Source organism: Cibotium barometz, chromosome 33 (assembly GCF_041138505.1).
Source record: "Cibotium barometz isolate CiBa-2024 chromosome 33, ASM4113850v1, whole genome shotgun sequence".
NCBI classification, from domain to species: Eukaryota; Viridiplantae; Streptophyta; class Polypodiopsida; order Cyatheales; family Cibotiaceae; genus Cibotium; species Cibotium barometz.
In genome coordinates this window covers 24124664-24150316 of record NC_141078.1, presented here as the reverse complement: position 1 = coordinate 24150316, position 25653 = coordinate 24124664, and the positions used below count along the sequence as shown (strand labels likewise).

The window sequence follows — 25653 nt, the reverse complement described above, 5'->3', positions numbered from 1 at the left end:
TGAGCCTCCAATCACTTGGTACTGACCTCGTGAGCAAAATGACTGCAAGGGGTCAGTACCAAGCGAATGGGGCCTGCAGGATGCCAACGAGCCTTCTATTGCTTGGTATTGACCCCGTTAGCAAAATGACCACAAAAGGGGGTTAGTACCAAGTGATATGGGGCCTGTAAGATGCCAACAAGACTCGTATCACTTGGTACTGACCCCGTGAGAGCAACATGACCCTAAGGGGAGTCAGTGCGATTAGGGGTCTGCAAGATGCCCACGGGCCTCCTATCGCTTGGCACTAATCCCGTGACCAAAATGACCTCAAGGGGTCAATACTAAGTGAAATGGGACTTAAAGGATGCCAACGAGCATTCTATCACTTGGTACTGACCCCGTGAGCAAAATGACCGCAAACGGGGGTCAGTACCAAGCAATATGGGGCTTGCAGGATGCCAACAAGACTCGTGTCTCGTTGGTACTGACCCCATGAGCAACATGACCCTAAGGGGAGTCAGTACCAACAAGCAATTAGGGGTTGCAGAATGCTCATGAGCACCAAGCAACATGAGGCCAGCAGGATGCCAACGAGCCTCGTGGCGCTTGGTACTGACCCTGTGAGAGAAACATGCCCCTAAGGGGGGTCAGCACCAAGCGATATTGGGCATGTCGGATTCCAATGACCCTCTTATCTCTTAGTACTAACCCCGTGAGCAACATGACCCTAAGGGGGGTCAGTACCAAGCAATATGGGGCCAGCAGGATGCCAATGAGCCCCTTATCGCTTAGTGCAGACCCTATTAGCAACATTATCCTAACAAACCACAATACGTTAAGATAAGGTTGTTACCAGGTGATAAAGAGCTCGCGGAGTGCCTATGAGCCCCTTATCGCACAACGGTACTTGACCCCTAAACAAACCCTGATTCCTAGGTCGAAAACTCTCAAAATACCTACAGATGCGATGGGGATGTAGTGGCAATGGCATTGGCTGAGTTTGGGGGGGGTCGATGAGGAGGCAGATGTAGTTGTAAGGCAAAAGCAATAGGGCACCGCGATGACATTTCATACTAGTTTGTGAGAGGCAAAATAAATCAAACACATGCAGGAGAGAAGAGGAGTGAGTACCTACCATATTGACGTGTCATTCATGCGGGCGTCAGACCTTATAAATGCCACTTATAATCAGTACACACCACACGAGGGGTGCTAAGACCACATGGTATGGGACCATGTTGGTCTATAACGTCCCCTACGTTGAGTTCCTTGCCACCATCTCTTTATCTCCTCTTCACGTCATCCCTTTGCATCCCCATCGCCCCTTCTTCTTTTTCTATCTCTACAAGTAAACTGAAACTTTTAATCAAATCTGCAGGTATGCTTTTCTCTCTACCTCTCTCTCTAATGCACACACAAAAACTCACATCGTCCCTTTGCATCACCATCGCCCCTTCTTCTCTTTCTATCTCCACAAGCAAACTCAAGCTTTTAATCAAATCTATAGGCATGCTTTTCTCTCTATCTCTCTCTCTCTTTAATGCACACACAAAAACACTCACAAAATTCATTCTGGACACACACACACACACACACACACACACAACCTTACAACCTTATAGAAAGAAAAAACCTAGAAAGAAAAAAATTTTGCTATGTCTCCAACAACCTTACAGAAAGAAAAAAAATTTGCTCTATCTCTAACAACCTTACAGAAAGAAAAAAATTATATGATGTTTTAATGAACCATAGCCTTGTAAATTGTGATGCATACACAAGATACAAGGCTCTTTTTTGAGGGGTGGCCCTAAACTTTTATTTGAAGGATTAATTCTATTATGCCCTTTTTTCCCTATATGTAAACAAAGGGATTTTAAAAAATTCACCTTTTTTTTGTGGCCTTATATGAAGGGTAAAATGGCTTATAAATGCGTGAGACCTTATAATGCCACTTATGATCAGGACACACCACACTTGTGGTGCTAAGACCACAACGTGGGTCTATAATGGCCCGAATCTCCTTGGGGACATTCATTCACGTCGTCGAGATCTCTGCCCTTCCTAAACCCTTCGTGTTGATCTCTCTGCCCTTCGCGTTGTCCCTCTGCATTGCCATCGCCATCGTCAATTTGCATGGCCATCATTTAACCTCTTCCTTGCCATTTCCTTGGTGTCGAGCTCCCCTACTGCCATCGTTGTCGCCATTGCCAAAGCATGCATTCTTGTAGTGCCTTAAAGCTTGTTGTTGTTACTGACCCCCTTTTCTTTAATTTTGTTATGAGGGTCAGTACCAAGTGGTAAGGGGCTCGCGGACATCATGTAAGCCCCCTATTGCTTGGTACTGACCCCATGATCCATATGGCCTCGTATTAACCCCCTTTTCTCTCCTTTTATACATAAGGGGTCAGTACCAAGCAGGAATCGCGTAAGCCCCTAATCGCTTAATACTGATACCCTTTTGTTTTCTTTTGTTTTCGGGGTTAGTACCAAGTGACAAGGGGCTCGCAGGCATCGTGTAAGCCCCTTATCACTTTGGTACTGAGTTTCTCTGCTTTTATATACAAGGGGCTAGTACTAAGCGGTAGGGAACTTGCAGGCATCACGTAAGCCCCTAATCGCTTTGATACTGACCCCCTTTTTGTTTTCTTTTGTTTTTGGAGTCAGTACCAAGCAACAAGGGGCTCACATGCATCGCCTAAGCCCCTTCTTGCTAGGTACTGACCCCTTGTATATTAAGCATGCTTGTCCTAATTGACTGAAATGTTTTGTTAGGCATGTCGACAGAATGAGTTGGACATTCTCTTGGAATTAGATGATGAGGCAGAAGAGTCTTGCGCAGAAAAGCTATAAGCCCCTTATCGCTTGATAATACTAACCCCCTTTTTGTTTTCTTTTGTTTTTGGGGTCAGTACCAAGCAACAAGGGTCTCACATGCATCGCCTAAGCCCCTTATTGCTAAGTACTGACCCCTTGTATATTAAGTGTGCTTGTCCTAATTGACTGAAATGTTTCGTTAGGCATGTCGACGGAATGAGTTGGACATTCTCTGGGAATCGGATGACAAGGCAGAAGAGTCTTGCTGCGCAGAAAAGCTATATATGTTCCTATGCACATGCCCCCACCACCGTGCTCGTGAATTGTCTTTAATGTTCAATGCAGAATTTCCTTTTGAGAATATCATCAAGACTTCTAGGATTGTTCTCGGTGACCAGGAGCAAGTTTATGAAGAGATTGTTTTTGGCAATATTGTGACATCTGATGGTGTGAACGATATGTTCATCCATATGATTTTGCAAACAGACAAAGTCATGAAAAGAATTCTTAATCGTTGTCTTGAAAAGATCCCCAACTGTGGAAACAGAGTAGAGGAGAAATTCCCAATACACTCAAAGAAGTTTTGCCTTCTCCAATACAGTTATGGATTTCTTTGTTTTTTGCATCTCCTTACTAAAGACGCTAAGCCCCAGACAATGGATTTACCAAGGAGTCAAGTGCCCCAATTGAGGATGATGGAGTTGAGGAAGAGGTGGCTATCGATCCAGCAGAGGAGAGGGCAGAGGCCGAAAAGGAAATGTTTTCGGCTCTAGTACATCCCTTGTCAGAGTCGATATGCAGCACCTATGAGGATAATCCCATTAGAAGCCAGTCCACCTAATGAGAATGAACAGGGGGACTTGTCACTTCCTTCTTTTCCCAGCTTTACGATGGTAGACGAATTTGATTATGTATTATTAATAGACATTATGCATCATTTTAATATTCGTGAAGACTATTACTTGGCTGCTTTAGCAAATTATAGTGAAGCAGACATAGGGTGGGTAGAGCAAGCAGTTGATAAACACCTCCTAGTTGATTCTGTAGTCTAGGACTTCGAGTATCTGCCTGGCAAGGTGATATTAAAGGGCATGTTCAATGAAGCTAGGACATATGAAACCCAATTGCCTTCCGAGGAGGAGGCTACAATAATTACATACCGTCTTGGTTTGGCAGATATGGGTAAATATATAGCACCTATACCGTACATGAAGATAATAAGTCTACTATCCCTTTGTGGATGAGATCCATGCTTGAGGGTGATGAAAATCAATAGGTAAGAATACCAAAATTTTTTAAAGCTATTAGTATTCAATTTTTGTGTATTTTGTTGATTAAACGTATTACATTGCTACCAGGTTTTTGTATATGATGATGATTTCCTTAAGAGAGAAGGAGGCTCAAGAGATCATCCGGTGCTAGCAGTTTAAAATCAACAGGTCATCAAAAGGATGCTGGTCTCGCTGAATATATGACATTTGCATCATCGAAAGGTACATACAATTTATGACACTTGCTTATGATAATTAAAAGTTTGAATCATGATGATTACAATTTTGATATGCAGATCATTATATTTCATAAATAGTTCTCAAAAGACAATGCAAAATTTCCTTTATTCGCATTGAAAGTACTCTCTAGGTTTTGTGGTGGATATAATGTGCCTTTGAATGATGTTGAGAAAGTGGTGCTGGTGGAGAAACAGTTTGCATTGTGGGTGTTTGGTCAAGGGCATGGATGTTAAGTGCTAAGATGCCCTTACTACCTGTCATACACAGCTGAGGCTCTTGCAGCAGGAATTAATGAACCAGACACATTGCCTCCTTATGGGAAATGATATCTAGTGAGGACAAGAAAGAGCCGGTGTGTGTCCTCCAGAACTGTTGCCTCCAGAGGTGCAATTGCTAAGAATAGATCTCCCGACAAATGAGGTTGAAGAAGAAGATGAAGAAGAAGGAAGACCACTAAAGAAGATGAAGCCCACCTCCTCCCAACCCCGAGTCTTGATTGACGCCACAACTCATGGCGCTCTTTTGCAAAATAATGATTCCAAGCGCGTTGTTTCTTTTCTTTATTAATCAATTGTGTTACATGTGTCAACGATGAGTACTTCAATGTGTCTTTTTGTTGTGCTCTATGAATCAATTTCCTGTAAGTCCATTGATGTAACTCTAGAAGACTATTGGCCCGATTCTTACCTCCACCATGTCTAGTGTGCTTAAGGTAACCTGTTCTTGCCATGTAATGTGACTTCTCCATGCCTTAAGTTGACCATATTGACAATGAATTGTATGTCTTTGCAAAGTACAGTGTATGATTGTACAATATATGCTGTAATCACTCACAAAACAAAATCAGATGTATGTATAAATTAGACTCAAAGTATTGAGACTCTTTTAAGTCTTCTTCTTCTTCTTTGTGTGCCTTTCTAATACTGTTACTGATGAGTACTTGAGTGTCTCTATGTGTCGATGCTGGATTAATTGGAATCCCCAATTTAGGATTAATGTTCTCATTTTTGCAAAGCTAGTGTTCTATGTTGCCATTTTTAAGATTAGAGAGTTGAAAAGGGAATTAACTCGATCAGTAAAAAGGATATTTTTTGAACAAACCCCCACGGGCGCGAAATTCTTTTTTGACAAATGAATCATTGAATCTTCCATACACAACTACCTCAAATCTATGAAATCTTTATTCTAACAAGGTTTACGTGCATCTAATCAAATATTCAAGAGAATTGAATCATCGAAGCTACATAATACATAGTCCTTGAGCACTAAATTTCATGAGCAACATAATACACATAAACATGGACAAAAGAAGGAAATAACGCATAGATAGAATCATAGAAGAGTAGAGATGACAACAAAAGAGAACTGTGGAGGGATACTAGCGAAATGAAACTTGAAATATATCAATCATCACGGGAGATCAAGGAGCAAAAAAAAAAGAGTGTTCTGTTATTACAGATGGGTACAAGCATAGCTAGGTTTTGAGGTTTGAGGTCAACTAAATCATTGGCTTCTTTTAGCCCTCTAGTATCTTCGTTCTCATTCTCACATGATTCTTGCTCATCTCGTGACTCTGGATTCTCTGTTCTTACCCTCTACAAACCCAGATGCTGCAGTTGTTGTGCTGATTTCTCGGGTAGCAGAACATCTTCTTTCTCTTGCACATCCCTTGAGGGCAATAGAACATCATGATGTCTTTCTCTTCTTCTTCTTACTCTTCACTATTTGGTACAATGTCACATCTGGTGAAGTTTATTCAACTACAATAACGAGAAAATATAAGTGGCCAGCACTAGGGACAATGGTCAGGGTCTTTTCAGATGACTCATAAATGATGCCCACCTTGATTATTAGAACTCTTCCTTTTTGGCATCCTAGAACGTGTCACATGGTTAGTATAAGCTTGCTCATTTTTGAAGAGCTTCCTTCTTGCCTCACAGGTGATAGTTGAACATTTAGCTCACCCTAATCATCACAATCCTTCCTCCTTAGCATCCTAGAACGAGTCACGCGATTAGTACATGCTTACCCCGGTTCTGCATTTTTGCAGTGTGATTGTGTCCACTTGGAGAGCTTCCAGCCTCATGGGTGATAGCTCTTCTACTCTCAACTTAGTTCTTGGAGTGGTGCTCTTTGGTTCCTTGTTGATGTTTCCAAGCCAACAATGATAACACTTATTGAATTAATAGTGTGGTCTCATCATGTGAAAGTATGATGACAGAGATCAAAAAACACTCACTAGGCGTTCTTCCCACACATGAGACATTTCCTCTGGGGTTTCCTCTACATCCGAAAAATGAATCCTATCCTCCACAACCTCACTCAGATCAACATGTTCATGTCTTACTTTTGCCCCTCCTTGCCTACTAAAGGACGGCTAGGAACAAGTGAAAGGCCTACGGAGTTGCTACACGTGCAAGAAGGTAGGAGGAGAAGATATCAAGCCCACACAGCAATTCTATAAGAGCTTCAACAGATTGAGCAACATATGTGACCTGGGATAGCCACGCTACCATTTCAGAGGCTTGTGCATGATATTTGTGAACACTGGAGTATACGATGACAAGCATCTACAGTTTTGTGTCTCAAGGAAATTAGTGAAGGCTGGCTGATGGAGTTTTTTGAAAGACTAGCTGATTGAGTTTTTTGAAGATGCATAGCTTACAATAATGCCTAGGGATTTTGATACACTCCGTAGATTGAGGTATAGATATGATCATTAATCAAAACCTATTTCTGTTAATTATCGTCGCATGCGAGAGATCTTGAGACGGTCCTGCCCCTCGATCCTTGTGCAAGGCCAGTTGAGAACACCCATGCTCCTCACAACAATAGGGACACCCGCTCTCAAACAAGGATCAAAACCTCATGCACAACCAGAACCGGAGGCACAACCACAATCGAAGGCTACTGCCGCACAGCCACAATGCTCCAAAGATGCCAGTGAAGGTGATAATTTTGTCAAAGATCTAGCAGATGATGCAGGCCAAGAAGCCAACACAATTCGGAGAGAAATTAATGTCATTGAAGCAGAGAATATCAGAGAATTAAGGGATTTGGAGAGTATTGCGCCCATCAAGGTGGAATTTACAATTCGAGGCACAAGGCTTGTTACCAGCTTTGATGCAGTTGATTTCTGTGTTTTGCAATGTTGCAGGATAATGGAAGTTACAAACAAAGTTGCCAATGTGGCACTATGGTATGATGCATGATTGTGCTATATTCTATTTTCTAATTCTAATTCCTTTTTTCACAAATCCTAATTCTATTTTCTATTCATTGTTTCCTTTAGGTATTGTTTATCACTTCTACCAGAAGAGGTACAGAATTGTACATATGTTATTGATCCCCTCATATTAGGCCAATTGCAAAATGACCAAACATCATTTTTGGACCTCATGGTCTGGTTTTAAACACGGTCAACCTTGATCTAGAAAGAATTATTGTGACGACTTATAAACGAAGAGTGAGTCTTGTGTTAAGTTATAGATTGACAACATATATTAGGTGATTTGTATGTGTTTTTTTTATAACACCTATGTCATGTTTGTTTTTTCAACCAACATTGGAGTTTGCTTCTGTATGACATTACCCAAAATATATGTTACTTTACAAACTCTGTTCAAGGATATCATGGTCGCGTTAAAGAGTAAGTCCCTATTGACATTTCCCTCTTCCACAAGCATATAGATTTATTTAAGTAGGATAAACTAATGCTTGTTTTGTCGATCTCTCAGATGTGCTCGAAAGTTTGCATGCGTTGTGGAACATCTTTTATTGGAGCCAAATCTTGTTTAGAACATGAGATATCAAAGGATAAGGGTGCCAATCCAGCCTGCAGATGTCAGTTTGCAGATGGAGGACGTGATTAAATGCATTTCTTTTGTTTAAAAATATTTTTAATATTCCTGATATAAGTGATGTTTATAACATACATCTCCATCATCTAATGTAGCTATGACATTTTTGATAAAATATTTCCCTTTGTGTATACCATTGCACGTAAAACAATTCAGGACCAAAGCTGTACAACTTAATTTGCACAAATATAATCCGTTGCACGTAAAACAATTCAAGACCAAAGCTGTACAAAACTTATTGTTGCTGTCCATGATTGTGAAGAAGAAGAGATTAGACGGGCAAGTGAATTCGCAAAGGAAAGCCAAAGAGCGACTGCATCAACAAGAGGAACAATACCAAAGGGATGTTGAAGCACACCAAGCTGCTATCAAAGAATATGAGAGGTGCACAACTAAGGTGGAGGAATGGATGGAATCTAGGAGGCAAGTTGAGATGGAGACCCAGAGGCAAGCATAGGAGGTTGAGAGACAAGCACACGAAAGATTGTGGGAAGACATGGAAAGAGCGGAAGAGAGCCTTAATCCAAGGCCACCCCAGTCACAACCACATTCACATTTTCAATCATAGACACCTCGCCACTATCCCCCACAATCTTCTTCACGTCATGGAGGAGTCAGCTGAATCTGTTTTTGAGGGGTTTTGAGGTGTCCACTGTGTTAGCTAAAGGACTTAGGATATCACTGTTTACATTCAGCCCCTGAAATTCTTCTGTGTATACACAGAGCGACACACATGTATATTTTCTAAAATATATGAATACATCAGCTGAAATTCACAAGATATTGAATATTGTTGTCTCTTTTTTTCATTAGAAACATGTCAAGTATGCTAATAATTGGATGGCATAATGTTTTACACAGCTTTGTATCTAACAAGTATGCTAAAACTTGAATGGCATACTATTGTACACCACTTCATGTACCTCAAGGTATAGGACAAACAGATTTTTGTGAACTAGGTGTCGGTTCATTAGAAATTTGATTTCTCATACATTTTGCATCGCTATGAAGGCCTCTGACTTGTCATCCCACAACTCATAGGTTTGCTCGTCTTAGGTGCACAGAAGAACCCTTTCACAGTAAAACAACCTCGTGCAATGGCATTCCCCCATCCATCCTTTGTAGGTCTCTTGCAGAGCTCTTTTTCCTTTGTGCATTTCAAGATGTAGAAGTCCACATTCTCTAGATTTCCTTTTTCAGTCCTGTCACCCACAAAATTGTCTCCTACAAGAAGGACATCACTAAGGGTATCATGGTGCCCTTTGTAGTAGGTGGCCTCCTTAATGTTTGCGATGTTAACATCAATGTCAACATTTTCTTCTTTAGCGCCATCTACAATGTAGTCCTAGCTATGAATATGAGACTAATTGCTACATCTAAGCCATAAGTGTTCCATACAATTACTACAATAACATGATAGCCGATGCACTCTCAATGCTGTTGGATTGTGCTGAGAGTATGCAGAGACTGAACGTAGGGATCTTGTGTTTGTTATAGCCTTGATATCCCATGCCTCATCTCTATCTATATCACCAAACTTTATCTCCCAAAAGACTCTACTAACGTATTTAGCTTGTGAGATGAATATGTGGACTCGGCTCCAATGGTGAGCGTTTCTTTCAAAAACTTTACGATATCAGTTGCACATTGGAGCTTAGCACCATTAGGCTTGAGTTGTTCATGAGTTAGTGCTCTCTTCACTACATCCCCTGCACCGTTGTACTCTCCCTTTCCATGACTAGAGCCAAAGAAATTCCATGTCATTTTATCAAACCTCATCTTCTCGTCTAGACCTTTGGTCCACTGAGTAAAGTACTGAACAATGTCATTGCATATTTTTTAACGCTTCTACTCGTTTGCACCATGACTTGCATTATGCTCCTTTTCTTCTTATAGCTTAGACTTTATCCTTGCACATTGTTCTTGCTTCCTCTGCACCATTAGGAAGTGAATGGGGTCCTCTTGGGCCCTTTAATTTGCCCAAGCCTAATCAAGGTGATTAAGGAATAGCCAAATGGGGGGTTGCCATGTGGACTGAAATGTTGGGTTTTTAAGAGAGGTGTAAGAGTGGTCAAAGGGTGCACTTTTTCCCCAAAAGGGGGGGGGGGGGGGGGGGGGGAATTTTACAATTTTCGGACCTCCATAACTTCTACATACAAGCTCCGATTTGAGCGAAGATTACAGATCCGTGATCTACGCATCAAGAGCTTTCCATAGATATGTTTTATGATATTGTTTTACCCGCTAGATTTTAAATTCCATTTTCCCCCCAAAATTCAAATTCGAATAAAGTAGCCGTTTTGAAGCTTCTAATTAGAAAACATTTCTTCTTAAAAGAAAAGGTTTGACTCCCTTAAACTGCCAAATAAAAGGGCCCAAGAAGCCTTCCATTGAGGTCCTAATGATAATAATCCTTGATTACATTGGCAGAAAACTTTACAAATGACTCGCAACCATCTACATAGCCTAAAATTCTACATTTGCTTGGAAATGCTTGGAAATCTTGATGGGTGAAAGGTCCATGCGTATGTGTGTGTGTTAGTGAAACAACAGTAAGGGGCTTGCAATAGCCAGAGAGAGAGAGAGAGAGAGAGAGAGAGAGAGAGAGAGAGAGAGAGGGGTAAACAATAGGACAGCATTAATGCAGGTTTAGGGCAATAGTGATCATGTAGGTTTAGGACAGTAGTGATGCAAGTTTAGGGTACATAGGAGATGGAAAGAGACAGAGTGGATAAGCAAAAGAGAGAGAGCTTGCGAGAGAGAGAGAGAGAGAGAGAGACACACACACACACACAGAGACGTGGGAGAGGTGGCAAAATGAGTGCACCATGAGCTGTGTGTAACTGTTTTTTGGAAACCACTTTCTTATGTGCAACAACAAGGGCTATCATTGGAGGATGTGGTTTGACCATATGGCATGCATTTTATGGGCTTTATAACTCCTATGATGGAAAGATTTGCAAGGGTTTTGATGACTACATGGGTTGTCACAGCAGTCCACTATGCATCAAGAGCACTTATTTCATGTTTGGAGGATATAGTTCCACATCAACTATGCTATGGATTCATGTCTAATTTTGGAGATCCTTCCATAGCTTGTGGTTATGATTAGAACCTTCACTTCTCATTGATATATATGTGTGATACGATGATTGTACATATCATGGATTTTGAGGATAAAATATTTGGGAAGGGATGTTTTGTAATAAAGTAGCAACTTTAATAACTGGGCTTAGGATTATGGCCATTGGACTCAAGTACAAAAGGGACACATGGATCCTCATCTGTATCTTATAATCATTTGACATTTGAATGAACCATAGATCCTTGAGGTACCACACTTTGGCTTATGAAACGCTATTTCCATCCTCATGGTGAGAGATTAAACCACTTAGGCATTATGTGTTGTATGTGTGATTCTTGCTAATCGCATGCTAGTCTACATGATGATTTGTCCAATATATTAGCTTCTTAATCAATCTTGCCTTAATCTTACATTAGTGATATTCCATTTCACATTATTTAAACCAAATAGCATTACTTTATATGCAAATAATTCCCATTCTATTTGCAAATGTCATCTTGTGCTAGTCCTTTGGATCTATGGATACTTGGTTGTACCCAAAATATCCTTGGGTTCTCTCTTGACTCTATGGATACTTAGTTGTACCTAGAATATCCATTTGAGAAGCTGTAGGCTTCTTTCTTTGCCACTCTTTCAAGGGCATATTCAATGTATGGTAGTGGGCAATGAACTCATATTGTGGCTGTATTTATTTATTTTAAGTTAGCACACATGCGGATCTTCTTGGGCATAATCATGGCTAGAGACACCCCATGTGTGTTCTTAATCTAATAAATAAAACCTGACTTAATAAGCCTATTGACTCCTTACTTGATTGCCTTGGCAAGTCTCATTGCATGTGTATGATCGTCGTTTTTGATCGGCCTATCATCGTCCGCTAAAGAAATCAACTTTGACAAAAACTTCACACTGTGAAATTTGCATATTAATGAAATCCACATACTACAAAGCATTTTCCCTTCATTTTGTAGTCTGTTGATTGGTCCTTTGAGTGTTGATTATTTTTAAAAACGATCCAAAAAGCATATTTTAAATATCTCATCTCAAACTAAGACATCCGACTTAACATGCTTGCTTAAGAGCACCCTTTAAAAGGGTGGGGGCAATAGCTCAGCTCTCGTGCCACGACATTAAGTTCAAATCGACCTCCACTCCACCAACAGGTGGATTAAAAAGGGGGTGTGAGTAACAAATCTATCTCCACCCAAAAAACTGCCCTCATCTTACCTCACCTTCTCTGCTCTGTTGGTGTTAAAGTTTCAAGACCACACACATGCACATACCATGTCAACTTATTTCACTACAAAGACAATGCTTGATAAGTGGGACGAGGCTTCCAAAGATTGAGTGATTGGGCTTGAAAGCATAGACAATACAACAGGCGATTGCCAACCAAGCCATTTCTACTGAAGGTTATCCTTATGATGGAATGTTTCAGCTTCTGTAAGGTACAATGCTTGCACATTACTGCTCAGTGTCTGAAAAATATACTACATTTCATTCAAATAACACGTGTTAAGGAAACTAAGACAAGAAACTGCTTCACAACATGATTATGGTAAAGTGTTCTCAACTCAAAACTGATTCACTGGATTATAATAGGTGACTTGCCCATGATTCTGCATGGCAAACCCATGTAACAGAGAGAGTAGCTTGCCGAGGGACCCAATCTCTACCTAACAGCCACCCTACATGCCCAAGCGCCATGTATGCAAGGGACAAGTGAGCTCACCTCCAGACTTGTTTATGAACTTTTCATAAGTTTAACTTCACAGCTGAGAAACTTTCACATTAAAACACCCTTCCAGTGTTTTCAGCTAATGTAATCTTGTTCTTGGATAGTCGTACCACAATAGTATGACGTCATGAAGTAGCACAAAATGATGCCTACTTGAAAACACCTGTCCTGTTGCCCGTCTGTGGAAATACTTGCCTCCGTTTCCCAGGACTGATTCCCTCTGGTTTAAACTCCTTTACCCTCCTTAGAGGATCAAAAATTGTCTCCTTGCCATTCACACTGCTTCCTTGCTTAGATAACTTGGATCCTGGAGTATTAGGCCCTTTTATTCCTTCTCTAACGTCTATATATCCCCTGGCGTAGCCCATCTTCCTCTTGGCAGCTGCATAATCGAAGGGTGCAACAGAAATGTTTCCCTCATCATGACTCTCACTCGTGTGCTGCTTGTGACTTGATGACTGAGACTCATGCTCTAGATCTTTGGCATCTTTATCCTGCTTAGCCTCTGCTGAAATCAAGTTTCTTGTGTCCCATAGAAAGCCTTGAGGCTCACATTGCATCCCTTCTCTGTGATGACGGGATGGCCAGTATTTCTGAGAAATGGAAAGGGGCGGTTCCAATTCTAAGTTTCTAGCATCAGATGTGTTCAGCGGTTCCTCGAACATAGTATTAGATGCTGATTCTAGAGCAGAGCCCACAGAATCAGGCCACCAAAGCCTGTGCTGAGTACCACTTGCACTAGTACTGATGCCCTTCCGAGCCGAATCTGAGGCCTGCTGACTCTCTGAGTCTTGAAAACTTTCACTGGCATCAATCTCTATAAAAGTAAGATCCTCAGTTTGCAAGCCTCCACATTCCTGTGAGGAAGCCTGATTTCTGGTTTGTTTATTTGCTTGCTCAAGTTCATCTTTCTCGTGCTGGATCACGGGCTTACAAGAATAATCCAGTCCATCAAAGGTATGGAAGGGTAGAGAGAAAGATGCCCGGATTTTTTCTGCTATGGATTTTGCTTCAACCTGCTTTGCAAAACCAAGAAAAGATCAGAAAAAATGACGACTATTTTAACTTTTTGCTAGACATGATGCCTTGCAGTCAACTTGATATAAGTGAAGGGAAAATGGTTGATTAAAAAAGCATAGCAGATGCACTCATTATAAAAAAATCTGGTAAGTAAGCAACTTGCCTGCTCAAGATCTTCAACAGAATGTGCACTGCCTTTGGCGTCCATTTGCAGTGAGGTCCTGCCTGGCATATTTGCCAAATTTTTTATTTGACTACCTTGACGTGTTGCTTCCTGCTCTCCTGTTCGTCCTACCTCCAAAGGCTCAGCAACTGCTGCTAATGAACAGTTTTGCACCCTATCCACAACTTCACTCATCTTCCTTTGTTTTCCAAAAAGAGATGATGCACTTGCTCTTTTTATAACCACTGCTGATGGAACAGCTACGCCACCAACTTTCACTGTTGCCCCTTCCAATAATTCATTCCTTTTCATAGGCGTATCCCAAGATGAAAACCCATGGTCAGCTTTTGTAAAGCTTTCTACCTTCCTCAAAGGTTCCTCCTTTACCTTCTGCTTTCCAAAAGGTGAAGATATGGTTGCTCTTTTTAAAACCACAGTAGCTCCATTGATGGCATCCTGTTCTGATTTGCAGGACAGATTTGCCACACCCACCCCTTCCATATCATCTGAATACTGTAAAGAAGGATCATTTAGCACAATTGGACCTTCAAGGGTATTGGAGGCCTGCGCAATATCTGAAACACCATTCACATTCCTAATTCTACCATCCTTTTGAAATACTGTATCATCTTGAACTTCTCCCTCTGTCCTGTCAGGGGTGTTTTCAGAGAAGGGTGTCTCCTCAAAAAAAATCGATGTTTTACTATTTCCAGCTCGTAGTTTGGACTCTGCTTCATTTTTTAATCTCGGCACCATTAACCTCGACTTGTTGATAATAGCTACAATCGTGGCTAAGTTGCGTGCCACAAGAGTGTGTCTGCCATTCAGCATCGAGCGAAGCTTCTTTACGTTTTCTGGCATATCCTCGGCTGTAATGTCATGATAAAACATCATCACTTTAGTTGTAAATTTAAGTTTTCTAAAGCATCTCTACTTTTATTATGATAGGTGATGAAAATGCCCCGAAAGAGCTAAGAAGATGTCTTTCCAAATGATACTATCTCCAAAAGATGAAGCGTACCCAGTTTCAGTAGAAGATGGTTCGGAAGCACATAACCAGTACTTTCATCCTCAATCCTGGCAACTTGATCTCTCCAAGAATACAAGCCCTGTACAATAATAGAAAGAATCCAGTCACATCTTACTCCCTTATAGGGTATTCCCTCCATGCATGCCAGGAAATAATGTACTTTTAGTTTATCAAACTTGGAAGAGAACTTGCCCAAATGGGACTTCTGTTCTGTTTTGTGTCAAAATGCCCTGGTCTCAGGATTTAATATTACCTTAGGCTGAAAAGGGGATGGGCAGGGGGGAAGAAGAGAGGAATCACTTACAGCAAGGACAGCAAGTTGCTCTGGCTTAAAATTTTTCTCCTGCAGCCTGTTCAGGGGGAAACAATATGTAATAATAGCATTATGTGTGCATACATGGAAGTTCCTAATAAGGCCTAAATCAGCTATCAGCAATCCAGCATTGACTTCCTAATTCTTGCAATGCTCACTAAATCCACAGAGCTTGAGACAACTGAAGTAATCCTCACCCGTAAACCTGCAGGTAAGATGTCTCTGTGGTGATTTCCTTTTCATAAAGTTTCAGACAGATGTCCCTGCTCCGCTTATAAACCTAATGATACCAAGAAAAAAGCTCTCTTAGGGGACATAGTTGCTATCTTGCACAGTTACATTTGGATTGTAATATACCTCTAGAAGCGGTTCTTGCTGATCACCACGCAGAGTAGAAATCAACATCTGTTTTATTAGGTCTCCAACATACAAAAGATAATGTGTGTCTTCTCTTGCATATCTGCTTGCACAATTTTTTCACAGATTAACAACATAAGCCAACTACATCTGCTTTTAAAAGGAATCTGTCACCAAAAAGGAACAGAAAGACTGCAGCTTAGTACTTCAGAATTAAAAACCACTGAGTTTGGCTTACTTCAGCATCTCTGCTGGCAGTGGCCGGAGGCGCCAATCTGCCATCTGATACCTGCAATCAAATCACAGCTGTTAAGTAAAACAACAACGGCTCAAACATTCCTCATCTCATAATCAGCCCTGGTCCAATTCATGCTAATTCCAAGGCCAACCCAGAATTCTCAACCCAGGTGAAGCCCTTTTTGGCCTGAAGCCGAACCCTACATCACAGGCTAAAAGTCAACGCAAGCTATAATTCAAGGCACATGAGTTGATGCGGGATGCCAAAAAATATAGCATGATCTGAAATGTAGAAGACCTGCATAATCATACTATTTACTGTGTTGAGCATTGTGCAGAGCACCATGTATGATCCTATGTTTTCTCTGCTGCCTTTGTTAGAGTTTTAAAAGGTTCTAACTTGAAATGATGTCAGCAGTCACATGCATCAGGCCCCAATGCATATGCCAAGGCTAGTTGAGGTCATGTACTAGGTAGATGCAGAGTAGAAAGACTTGTATGACTCCACCTCAAATAGAAACAGAAATGGTATTCCATTTGTTCATGCAACGGAGAAGGAGACGAAACAGAGGATGTCTCCACACGGAAACGGTATGAAACCAGGCAATGTAAACGGCTAGTGGCAAGTCTTTAACATTATATAGTAGATATACATAGAAATTATGAAAAAGGTTAAGAGAAATAGAGGAGAAACTTGGGATGAATCGTAATTTAAAAGAGAGAACAAGGAAAATCAATACTAAGCGGGGGGAAACGTGTGGAGGAAGCCCTTACGAAATGGGAACTGAAACGGAAACAGTGGCTCCAGAGAAATGGAGTTTCCGTGATTTTGGCTAGGACAGCAGTTTCCTGTTGATATGATCAAATCTGGTATAAACTTCAGAAACGTAAGAAAGTGTAATGATATTGAAGCTAGAAAACAAGTGAAAGAAAGAAAGGGAAAGATAAAGAGAGGGGAAACATGAGGAGAGCAACCAGGGGAGGGAAGAGGAGGACAGCATATGATGGCAGTCGGACAAAGCCGTAAAAAGACTTGCAGTTGAATGTCCCAACCCTTCAAGTCTGCATTGGTACATTATGTAGGTAACCTACCTCCTGTACCACATCAGGGGAATAAACTTAATTATGACTCTAGTATCTACAATGATACAGAAAAGTCATTTTTCGCAGGAAGCAGGGGAGGGCAACAAGATACAGCTTAAGTCTTCTACACAAAAGCTATAATGGAGTTTGGAGAGAGGAAAAAACCGCTTGTCTGGTGCAACTCCACAAAAATTTTCCAAGAGATGTGCGAGGCCAAAACTCTTCATTCCCAAGACTCGTGCTGCCTACAATATTGATGATGACAAGTTAGCATGCCAAGCCCTTCCATAAAACCTTCAAACTTAACTTTCACTTGAGACACTTCTAACCAACCTGGCCAGTGTCAAAGAGGTTGCAAACATATATACCGAAGTCACGTTGCAACCACAAAATGTCCCAGTTAGCACCATGCATCACCTGTAATAAACCTCACATATGTGCCATAAGCCTAGTTGAAAGGCAGGTTCAAAAAAAAGCGAAGTTGAAAGGCAGATTCAAAAAAGCCAATGAATAAAAATGAAAATAACCTCATGTATAAAAGCCTAGGAAAAGCAGGTTCAAAAGAGAAAAAAAATCAAAACGAAAATAAACATATTCACGAGCAATTTGTGAACAAAATCAAATAAGGCGACGAAGTAGCCAATTGTCATGTCACACATGGACATGGATGATCTCCAGGCTAATCCCTGATTTGAGCAGCAGATAAACATTAGGTTAGGGTACTAGCAAGGCTCAGGATTACACAGAAGAAGCTCTATAAGGTCAGGACAGCAGTCGGCAAGGAAGACAAGGGCATGCAGATGAAGTCAAGATGATTATTTATCTGGGTGGTTGTCCTTGCTGCTCGGCGACAACAAGTCGGCTAGGTCATGGGCATGTGAAGAGCCTATATAAGGCTATCCCTTCTTGCACCGCATGATATTTAATTGCTGAATCTCATGAAACATTTTAGGGTGACAAATTACTTAACAATTGTGTTAGGCACACTTTTATTGTTTGAACCCGTGCACGTGCATGATGACACATCATGCAAGAGTCAGCGCTTTATAGGTCTTAGATTTACCTTTTGGAAGGCCAAAGGCCAGAGATTTGTGTAGTCTTTTATACTATATAATATACTGAAAATTCTCTCTCTCTCTCTCTCTCTCTCTCTCTCTCTCTCTCTCTCTCGGTAATTTGCATCAAGGTTCCTATTCAATTACTTAGGACTGAATGAAGACACACACAGTTTCCGTGCTTGCGACATTGGTATCAGAGCACAAGCTCAGCAAAGCTAAGTGTTGAAAGTATCCAAGTGTCACATGCACTCTGCACTGTAGTGCATGGTGACAAGATGGCTCATCATCAGTGCATCATTGTACAGTAGTAGGACCCTCTAGGATATGAAAATGTCGTATGCCGTGGCCCCATTGTAATCCTCAGTCCAGGTCCCAGGATATGTCAGGCACGAGCTACATAGGTCATTCCTCAACCTTAAGAGTGTCGGTCAATCAGTCAAGTCCCTTAACCCACTTGAAGAGAATCATTCATGCATGTAGAGTCAGCAGATGCCTTAGGGTTTGCATCAGATCATGGCATGCATTTGCATGCAAGGCCAACCCGGTGGCCGACACCTAGAGCAAGAAAGAATCTGTATCCCACATCCAATCCACATGGATGGAATTTGGCGGTACAAGACTAGTTAAATGAAGCAAAAGTACGCGGATTCCTTGGAATCTAGTACACTCAGTGGGAACATGCATTGGATGCCATAGGACCATGCTATTTCTTGATACACGATGGTTGGCTTTTCTACAAAGGTCAACTTTGTGTGTTAAAACAATTCCACGCAACTCTTTTCTACGATGCCCATGATGCCGTTACTGGCAGTCATAGAGGCATGAATTCAAGTTTAGAGAAGTTAGAGCGACAGTTTTATTGGCCCAAAATGGGGCGAGATGTGTTTACTCATGTGCAACACTGTTTGATTTGTCAAAAAGTGCTAACCGAACCCATGTGGAAAAGTATTGGAAAGCACATCGGATTTATGCTTTAGGAAATATACCCACATGTACCTTGAATAATCGTCAACAATCAGCATGTAGTAGAGAGATCCATTCAAGGAAGGGGTTAAAGATTGGCCACTCAAAATGAAATGAATCAACTTGAGGATTCCCGAAGCACGATAAGTAGCATGTTGTAGGAATGGGACATAGTTGTCACGGTACAAAAATACGATACCGTACGATACGATACCGTATGAGAATTTTTGGTACGATATGAAATTTTCGGATACCGTACGATAAAATACGTTTTTTATTTTTTACACTTACAACCTATGGAGCTTCAAGCTTGAATGTGAGGGAAGGTTGGGAGGGGAGGAGTCTACAGTGCTTGAGGAACCAGAACATGGATATGTGTCTCTCCCATTTGGATCTCCCGATTGTCTCCAAAAAAGAACCTGGATGGGTAATGCAATACCAAAGGTCTCCCAGTGTAGCGTTTATGACTAAGGGACCATCCTTGCACAAATACGAGCAGTGCATCTAGGGTGATAGGTTTAGGGACTCCTCTCTAGATCAAAATGGCCATGTCCAAATCTTCTCCCTTGTACATAACTTGAGAATCTAACTGTCTAGCCTACCTATACCAGGGATCTCTAAGTGATGTAGCAAGATTCTCTCATCCTACCAATCAAGTGTACACTACCAGTCTACCTCGCCAGATTTTTTAGGTCTCTCAACAACCCCATATGGAATACTGAGTGGACATGAAAGTTGCTAAGTATTGCGAGCATTTGGGATCTTCGTTAAGCAAGGTTTCTATATTTTTTTTAAAGCATTTGGAATTTTTTTTCAAGGGATTTTTTTTTGGGGGGGGGGGGGGGGGGGCAGGGGGGCTCGTACCGTACAAACCATACGGTACGAACCCATTCGTACAGGTACGAGAAACAACTATGGAATGGGAAGCGATGCTGCTTACCCATTTGACAGGGCTGACAGACATCCTTTGTCAGTTTGAGGCTGGGTATGCCTTCAACTAACTGGTCTCGAGATAGCTCGTAGAGTGTGGCATAGGGTAGATGACCATAGCGAAAGTGCCATAGTCGTTCAATGTCGAATGAAGCTTGGATCACATAGGCACAAACCCAATGAAACTCTGAATCAGCAGAAGATGGCTCAGTTAAAAAAGTAGACATCCGGTACAAACCATCCTTCTGAGCTTGACCTCTGGCAACAACAAGACCGGTAGTCTCATCAATTACCTCGACAACTCGTTTGTTGAAGTAAACTCCACGATCGAGTTGGGTCAGCTGGGATACAGAAAGTAAGTTGAGTCAGCTGGGATACAGAAAGTAAGTTGAGACCTAAATTAGGGACAAGATAAACATTATCCAAGGTAGCCTGGTTGGGGCCAGTGTTGGTGTCAAATAAGACGGTGCCAATGGATTTGATGGGCATCATTGTGTTGTTGCCACATCGAACTTCTCCCTTAGCGGGACGCTGAGAGATGAAAATGTCAGCATTGCGTGCCATATGGTGAGTGGCTCCACTGTCAACTCCAAAGTGACTAGATGACCACAACGAAGAGTTGGATGGGCCTCAATGATGGGCACAGAAGGATTGTCAAGTAACTGATAGATTTGAATGAAGGTAGAGGCTTTCCCCCGAGGATAGCCTCGTCTAGGCCTTTGTTTCTTCTTTCTGGAGAAGGGGCCAGAGTCAACCTTAAATGTGACCTGAGCGATATTGGCCGAGGGGCTGGGATGAGGTGTAAGAAAAGACCAGTCAAACATCTCTTCACGGGTGGTGAAAGAAACTGACTGGGAGGGACCTGACCAGTGGATTGCCACTGAGAGGAACGCGGCCAAGTCGAACCATTGCCTTGTTCTGGTTCCTTGGCAGGGAGCCCGGCAGAGTAGGTGCAGGATTACTACTCCCTTTTGATCTCCAATTTGGGGCATTGCTACCACCTTGGTTGTTTTGGCGGGTGGAGGTAGTGGGGTTGGAGGTGTTGCCTTTATTTTCCTTGACTTTAAAAACACACTCATCATCAAAATGTCTAGGTATTTGACAATAAGTGCAAAATCTATTCTTTTTGAGAATATTTTGCCAGTAAGGAATGGATGTTGAGGCAGGGTTTTTGGAATCAATATTATTGCCAGGAGGTTTGCCTTGATTTCTTGAGCTACCGTTCCCCTTCCCTTGTTGTCCTTTTTGAGTAGAGGCGGTATTGGACACAAGGGCCCGAGGAAGAGGATGACTTCTTGGGATGAAATTGGTCATGCAACTGAGCGAAGCGCAAAAGTTGGCACTCACACTCATATAGATTAGGCATAGGTTCTAAACTAATGGTCTGTGTGACGAAAGTAAAGAAACTAGGTGGCAATTTGTTTAGTAAAGTGATAATCTGGTCTTCCTGTGACTTGGCAGAACCAGTGGTAGCATACTTGGCGTTAAGGCGCCGATATTCAGCAACTTTGATGGTCAGGTCATCCCCTTCTTTGATAGAGAAAATTTGAATTTGATGCTCGAGATCAATGCAACTCGTGCGATCACATGCGGCATCTCTCTGCAAGGTGTGCCCATGTCAGAGACATAAGGGAACTGTTGGAGTTGAGAATGAAACTCCAACAGAAGGCCTTGCATGAGCTCCACTGTAGCAGTGGCATTTCTAGCTTCCCAATGGTTGATGACTTCAAGAGGTGCTAGGGAAGGGTGGGGTTTTGGTTCAAATCCCTTTATTAGGTTCCAAGAACCTTGGGAAGTAAAAACTTGTTCCATAAGATTAGCCCAGGTGGTATAATTAGATCCGTTAAAACGAGTCTTTTCTGTGAAAGCATTTCTAGACATAGAAACATGAAAGGAAGATGGTGGGGGAGTCCAGGATGGCTGGTGCCCATATCTAGAGTGTAAGGTTTGAGGAGGAAAACCAAAAAATCCACCAGGACCAAGCATAGGTGTAGGACCTATCGAGTGTGCTCCATAAGATGGAATATAGGTTTGGACACTCAGCATAGGTGGAATACCTGGTCGAGGCACAAATCCTTGAGAGGGCACTTAATTAGGAAAAACACAAGTGCCAGAGATGGGTTGGTAAACCATCTGGTACCCCAGAATGCTAGGTGGCACCGCAGTGCCAGAGGGCATAGTGCTGAAGGATACATGGGATGGGGAGAACCCATACGCAGGACCCAAAGGAGGCACAGGTGGTGATGACTGCACACCAACACTAGTAGGAAAGGATATGGGTTGGGTGGAAGGATTTTGTGCTTGAAGTTGAGCATTATTCCATAACACATTATTAGGAGTAGGAACAAAAAGTGAACCAGAGGAGAAAACAGTGTTACCTCCTTAACAACAGAAGTCTGAGAGTGAATTGTACTCCTGGACCCTCTTCTGTTTGGGTTCACAAAATGCCAAGGATTGACGGTAGTTAATGGTACCGTTTGTTGAACCAGAAGAAGATTCCCAAGTAGAGCTAGGAACATACGTACTAGAAGGCACATACGAACCTGACGCAATCACCGGCAAGGTTGATGATGATGGATCTCCGAACGACCGAGGTGGTATGTGTCCTTCCTGAGAAAAAGTCCCATACCGAAGTCCAGTTTGTCGGCTAGAATGAGAAGCATGGCTCTCCAGATGAGGCTAAATACCTGGGTCCAATACTGGCACACTGGCTGTGGGCATGTATCCTCCTCTGGAAGTAGCGGCTGATGAGCTCGGAGAAGAAAAACCATATGCCAAAGGTGTAGGGGGTGAGTAGGTAAAAATGGGCTGGTCGTCTTCCAATGAAAGACCTCGAACAGGGCTCTCCAATGAATGAGGAGTCCCATCCTCCATGTGATCTATATCCGAATAAGGAGAATCAATATCTTGTATGAAAGGCTGATCCTCCAGAATCGTGGGTAGACGATCCATGCTGTGTGCTCTCAAGGTCTTCCTGTAACACGCAGAAGCTCTGGGGGTCTTCTTTCAGCCCTAAACACCACTTGGAACATGCTGATGCAAAAACACAAACAGAAGGGAGAGTAGAGAGAGAGAGAGAGAGAGCTGGAAATTCAGTATATTCATATGGTACAAAAAGGTACCCTAAATCTACAGCCATAGGCTGCCTTCTTGAAAAGGTGGAATACACCAAAACAGTCCTACACTAAGGACCCACTCCCTAGTGGAGTGAATGACAAACTTAATGAGCACTATGCCTATTTATAGGCCCTTGGACAAAGGAGAACTGGCCGACCAGCAGTCAGCCAACCGACTGGACAAGATCTCATAAAGCTTGATGCACCTGCAGCCGACTGTCCCTGTGTGCAGCCGACAGTCCTTCAATGTCTTCCATTGTCTTGCTCCACGTCCAACACTGTTCTTGGATGACTGTCATCATCCCATTCTGATCCCTGAACCCCTCCGTCATCCATCCATCTCTGGCAACTCTTTTCACTGAAAACCCAGCCCGGTCTCCAAAACCACTCTGACTCTGAATAAGATCTATGCATCTGTTCCATCCACTCTTCAATCCGTTCCTGCCCTGACTCTAAACACTATCTTGATCTTCATTCCTGAGAAATGAGTCTGGCACTCTCACTCCACCCCTTGGATCCATCCATCTCTGGCAACCCTTTTCACTGAAAACCCAGCCCGGTCTCCAAAACCACTCTGACTCTAAATAAGATCTATGCATCTGTTCCATCTAGTCCCCAATCCGTTCCTGCCCTGACTCTGAACACTGTCTTGGTCTTCATTCCTGAGAAATGAGTCTGGCACTCTCACTTCACCCCTTGGAGGATAATCCTCCCTTGGGACCGTTGCCCGAGAACCTATCTGGCTCACAGGACTCCCATCCCCTCTGGCTTTGTGGAACACCACCAACAAACCTCCTGGGAGCTCTTCCCGATCTTGTGTTCCTTGCCTTGGGCTTGGTACCTATGCACTTTCCTGTACCTTGGACTTGTACACCATCATATGGGACTGAAACAGTGTTTAGCCTTGTTGAGCTTGATGCTCTGATACCAATGTAACACGCGGAAGCTCTGGGGGTCTTCTTTCAGCCCTAAACACCACTCAAAACATGTTGATGCAAAAAACGCAGACAGAAGGGAGAGTAGAGAGAGAGTGATAGCTGGAAATTCAGTATATTCATATGGTACAAAAAGGTACCCTAAATCTACAGCCATAGGCTGCCTTCTTGAAAAGGTGGAATACACCAAAACAGTCCTACACTAAGGACCCACTCCCTAGTGGAGTGAATGACAACTCAATGAGCACTATGCCTATTTATAGGTGAAACCGGCCTGACGGGCGGTGAAACAAACACTCGCACATAAAACACTTCAACGCCATTGAGGACCTAGAAAAGGAAAACAAACAGGGGGAGCTAGAGTGCTCCTACAAACAGTACACAGACACCGATTGGCCCCAAATCACAGTGGCGCCCCTTGCGGTATTTCTTTAATTGAATATAAGAGCTTTGATTACAATAAGGCTGGGAACTGTCGCAGTAGAACCCTTGAAGCCTGCAAAGAACCTGCATCTGGCTTCTTGTCCACTCGGCATCCACAAACAAATCCAGCCATTGTTCACATCGAAAGACTCTCTCAAACAAATCCAGCCATTGTTCACATCGAAAGACTCTCTCACATTGAGTCTGCATACAGAAGCTTTCTCCCATGATCAAGGCTGCCACAACCATCCATAGCCTCTCACACTATGAACAGCATCACACCCTGACACATCCAGTGCTTCTGCATCACAACACAGTCTCCCAAAACTGTCTCTCAAAAGAGAACTCGTATCACAGCACAGCATACCATTCAGTCGACACACCTGTACAAACCCTCTCTACCTTCCAAGGGTACTATCCATCTCTGTCATGGATTCCCTGTCCCCTGTCCAATCAGTAGCAAGGCTGTACCAAACATGTGTCCACTCCTGTACCTTCTGCTGGAGAAACCCAAAAACATGTTTCCTCGAGAAACCTGCGACCTGTTTCCACATGAAACCCTTAGGCCTGTTCCCCTTTGAAACTTCTGTCCTGTTTCCATACATCTAGTTACCTGTTCCCTCATGAAACATCTGGCAACATAGAGATGCCCATAACTGTAGGTCCCTCTGTTCCTTTCTAGCAGGAAGAAAACAATCTGCTCCATGAGCACGCAGCCATGCGAGCTTGCATCACTCCCATGCCAAGAAACATAACCAAGTGACCTTGTACTTGCAGCCAAAAACCCAAGCACATAGCTGAATTTGCAGCCAAACAAAAACAGCCCATAAACAGTCCCGAACCAAAAGCAAAGAGAAGCTGAAAGTTCCATCAGTTGAACGCCATCAACATGATGTCTATGTTCATGAATAACCAGCCCTTGTCCACCTTTATGTCCAGAGAAACCAGCCCCCTGTCTTCTGCAAAAACACACCCCCTCCAAAAAGCACCAGTGCTATTGGGCGTTTCATAGCAAGCAAGGGAGGGAAAGAAACG

At 42.5% G+C, this 25653-nt stretch overlaps 1 protein-coding gene across 1 annotated transcript in view; it reads right to left on the bottom strand.

Moving 5' to 3' along the window:
* Nucleotides 1-12586: 12586 nt before the first annotated feature.
* LOC147619418 (uncharacterized) overlaps nt 12587-25653 on the bottom strand; it is a 51617-nt gene continuing 38550 nt past the window's right edge. The window contains exons 4-12 of the mRNA XM_086773063.1: nt 17527-17610; nt 17359-17438; nt 16112-16162; nt 15874-15976; nt 15714-15796; nt 15508-15553; nt 15195-15282; nt 14174-15042; nt 12587-14006 (exon numbers count right to left, since the gene is read on the bottom strand). Of these exons, the coding sequence (XP_086629189.1) occupies nt 13140-14006; nt 14174-15042; nt 15195-15282; nt 15508-15553; nt 15714-15796; nt 15874-15976; nt 16112-16162; nt 17359-17438; nt 17527-17610 (2271 nt within the window). The 3' untranslated portion in view covers nt 12587-13139. The remainder of the gene's footprint in view (nt 14007-14173; nt 15043-15194; nt 15283-15507; nt 15554-15713; nt 15797-15873; nt 15977-16111; nt 16163-17358; nt 17439-17526; nt 17611-25653) is intronic.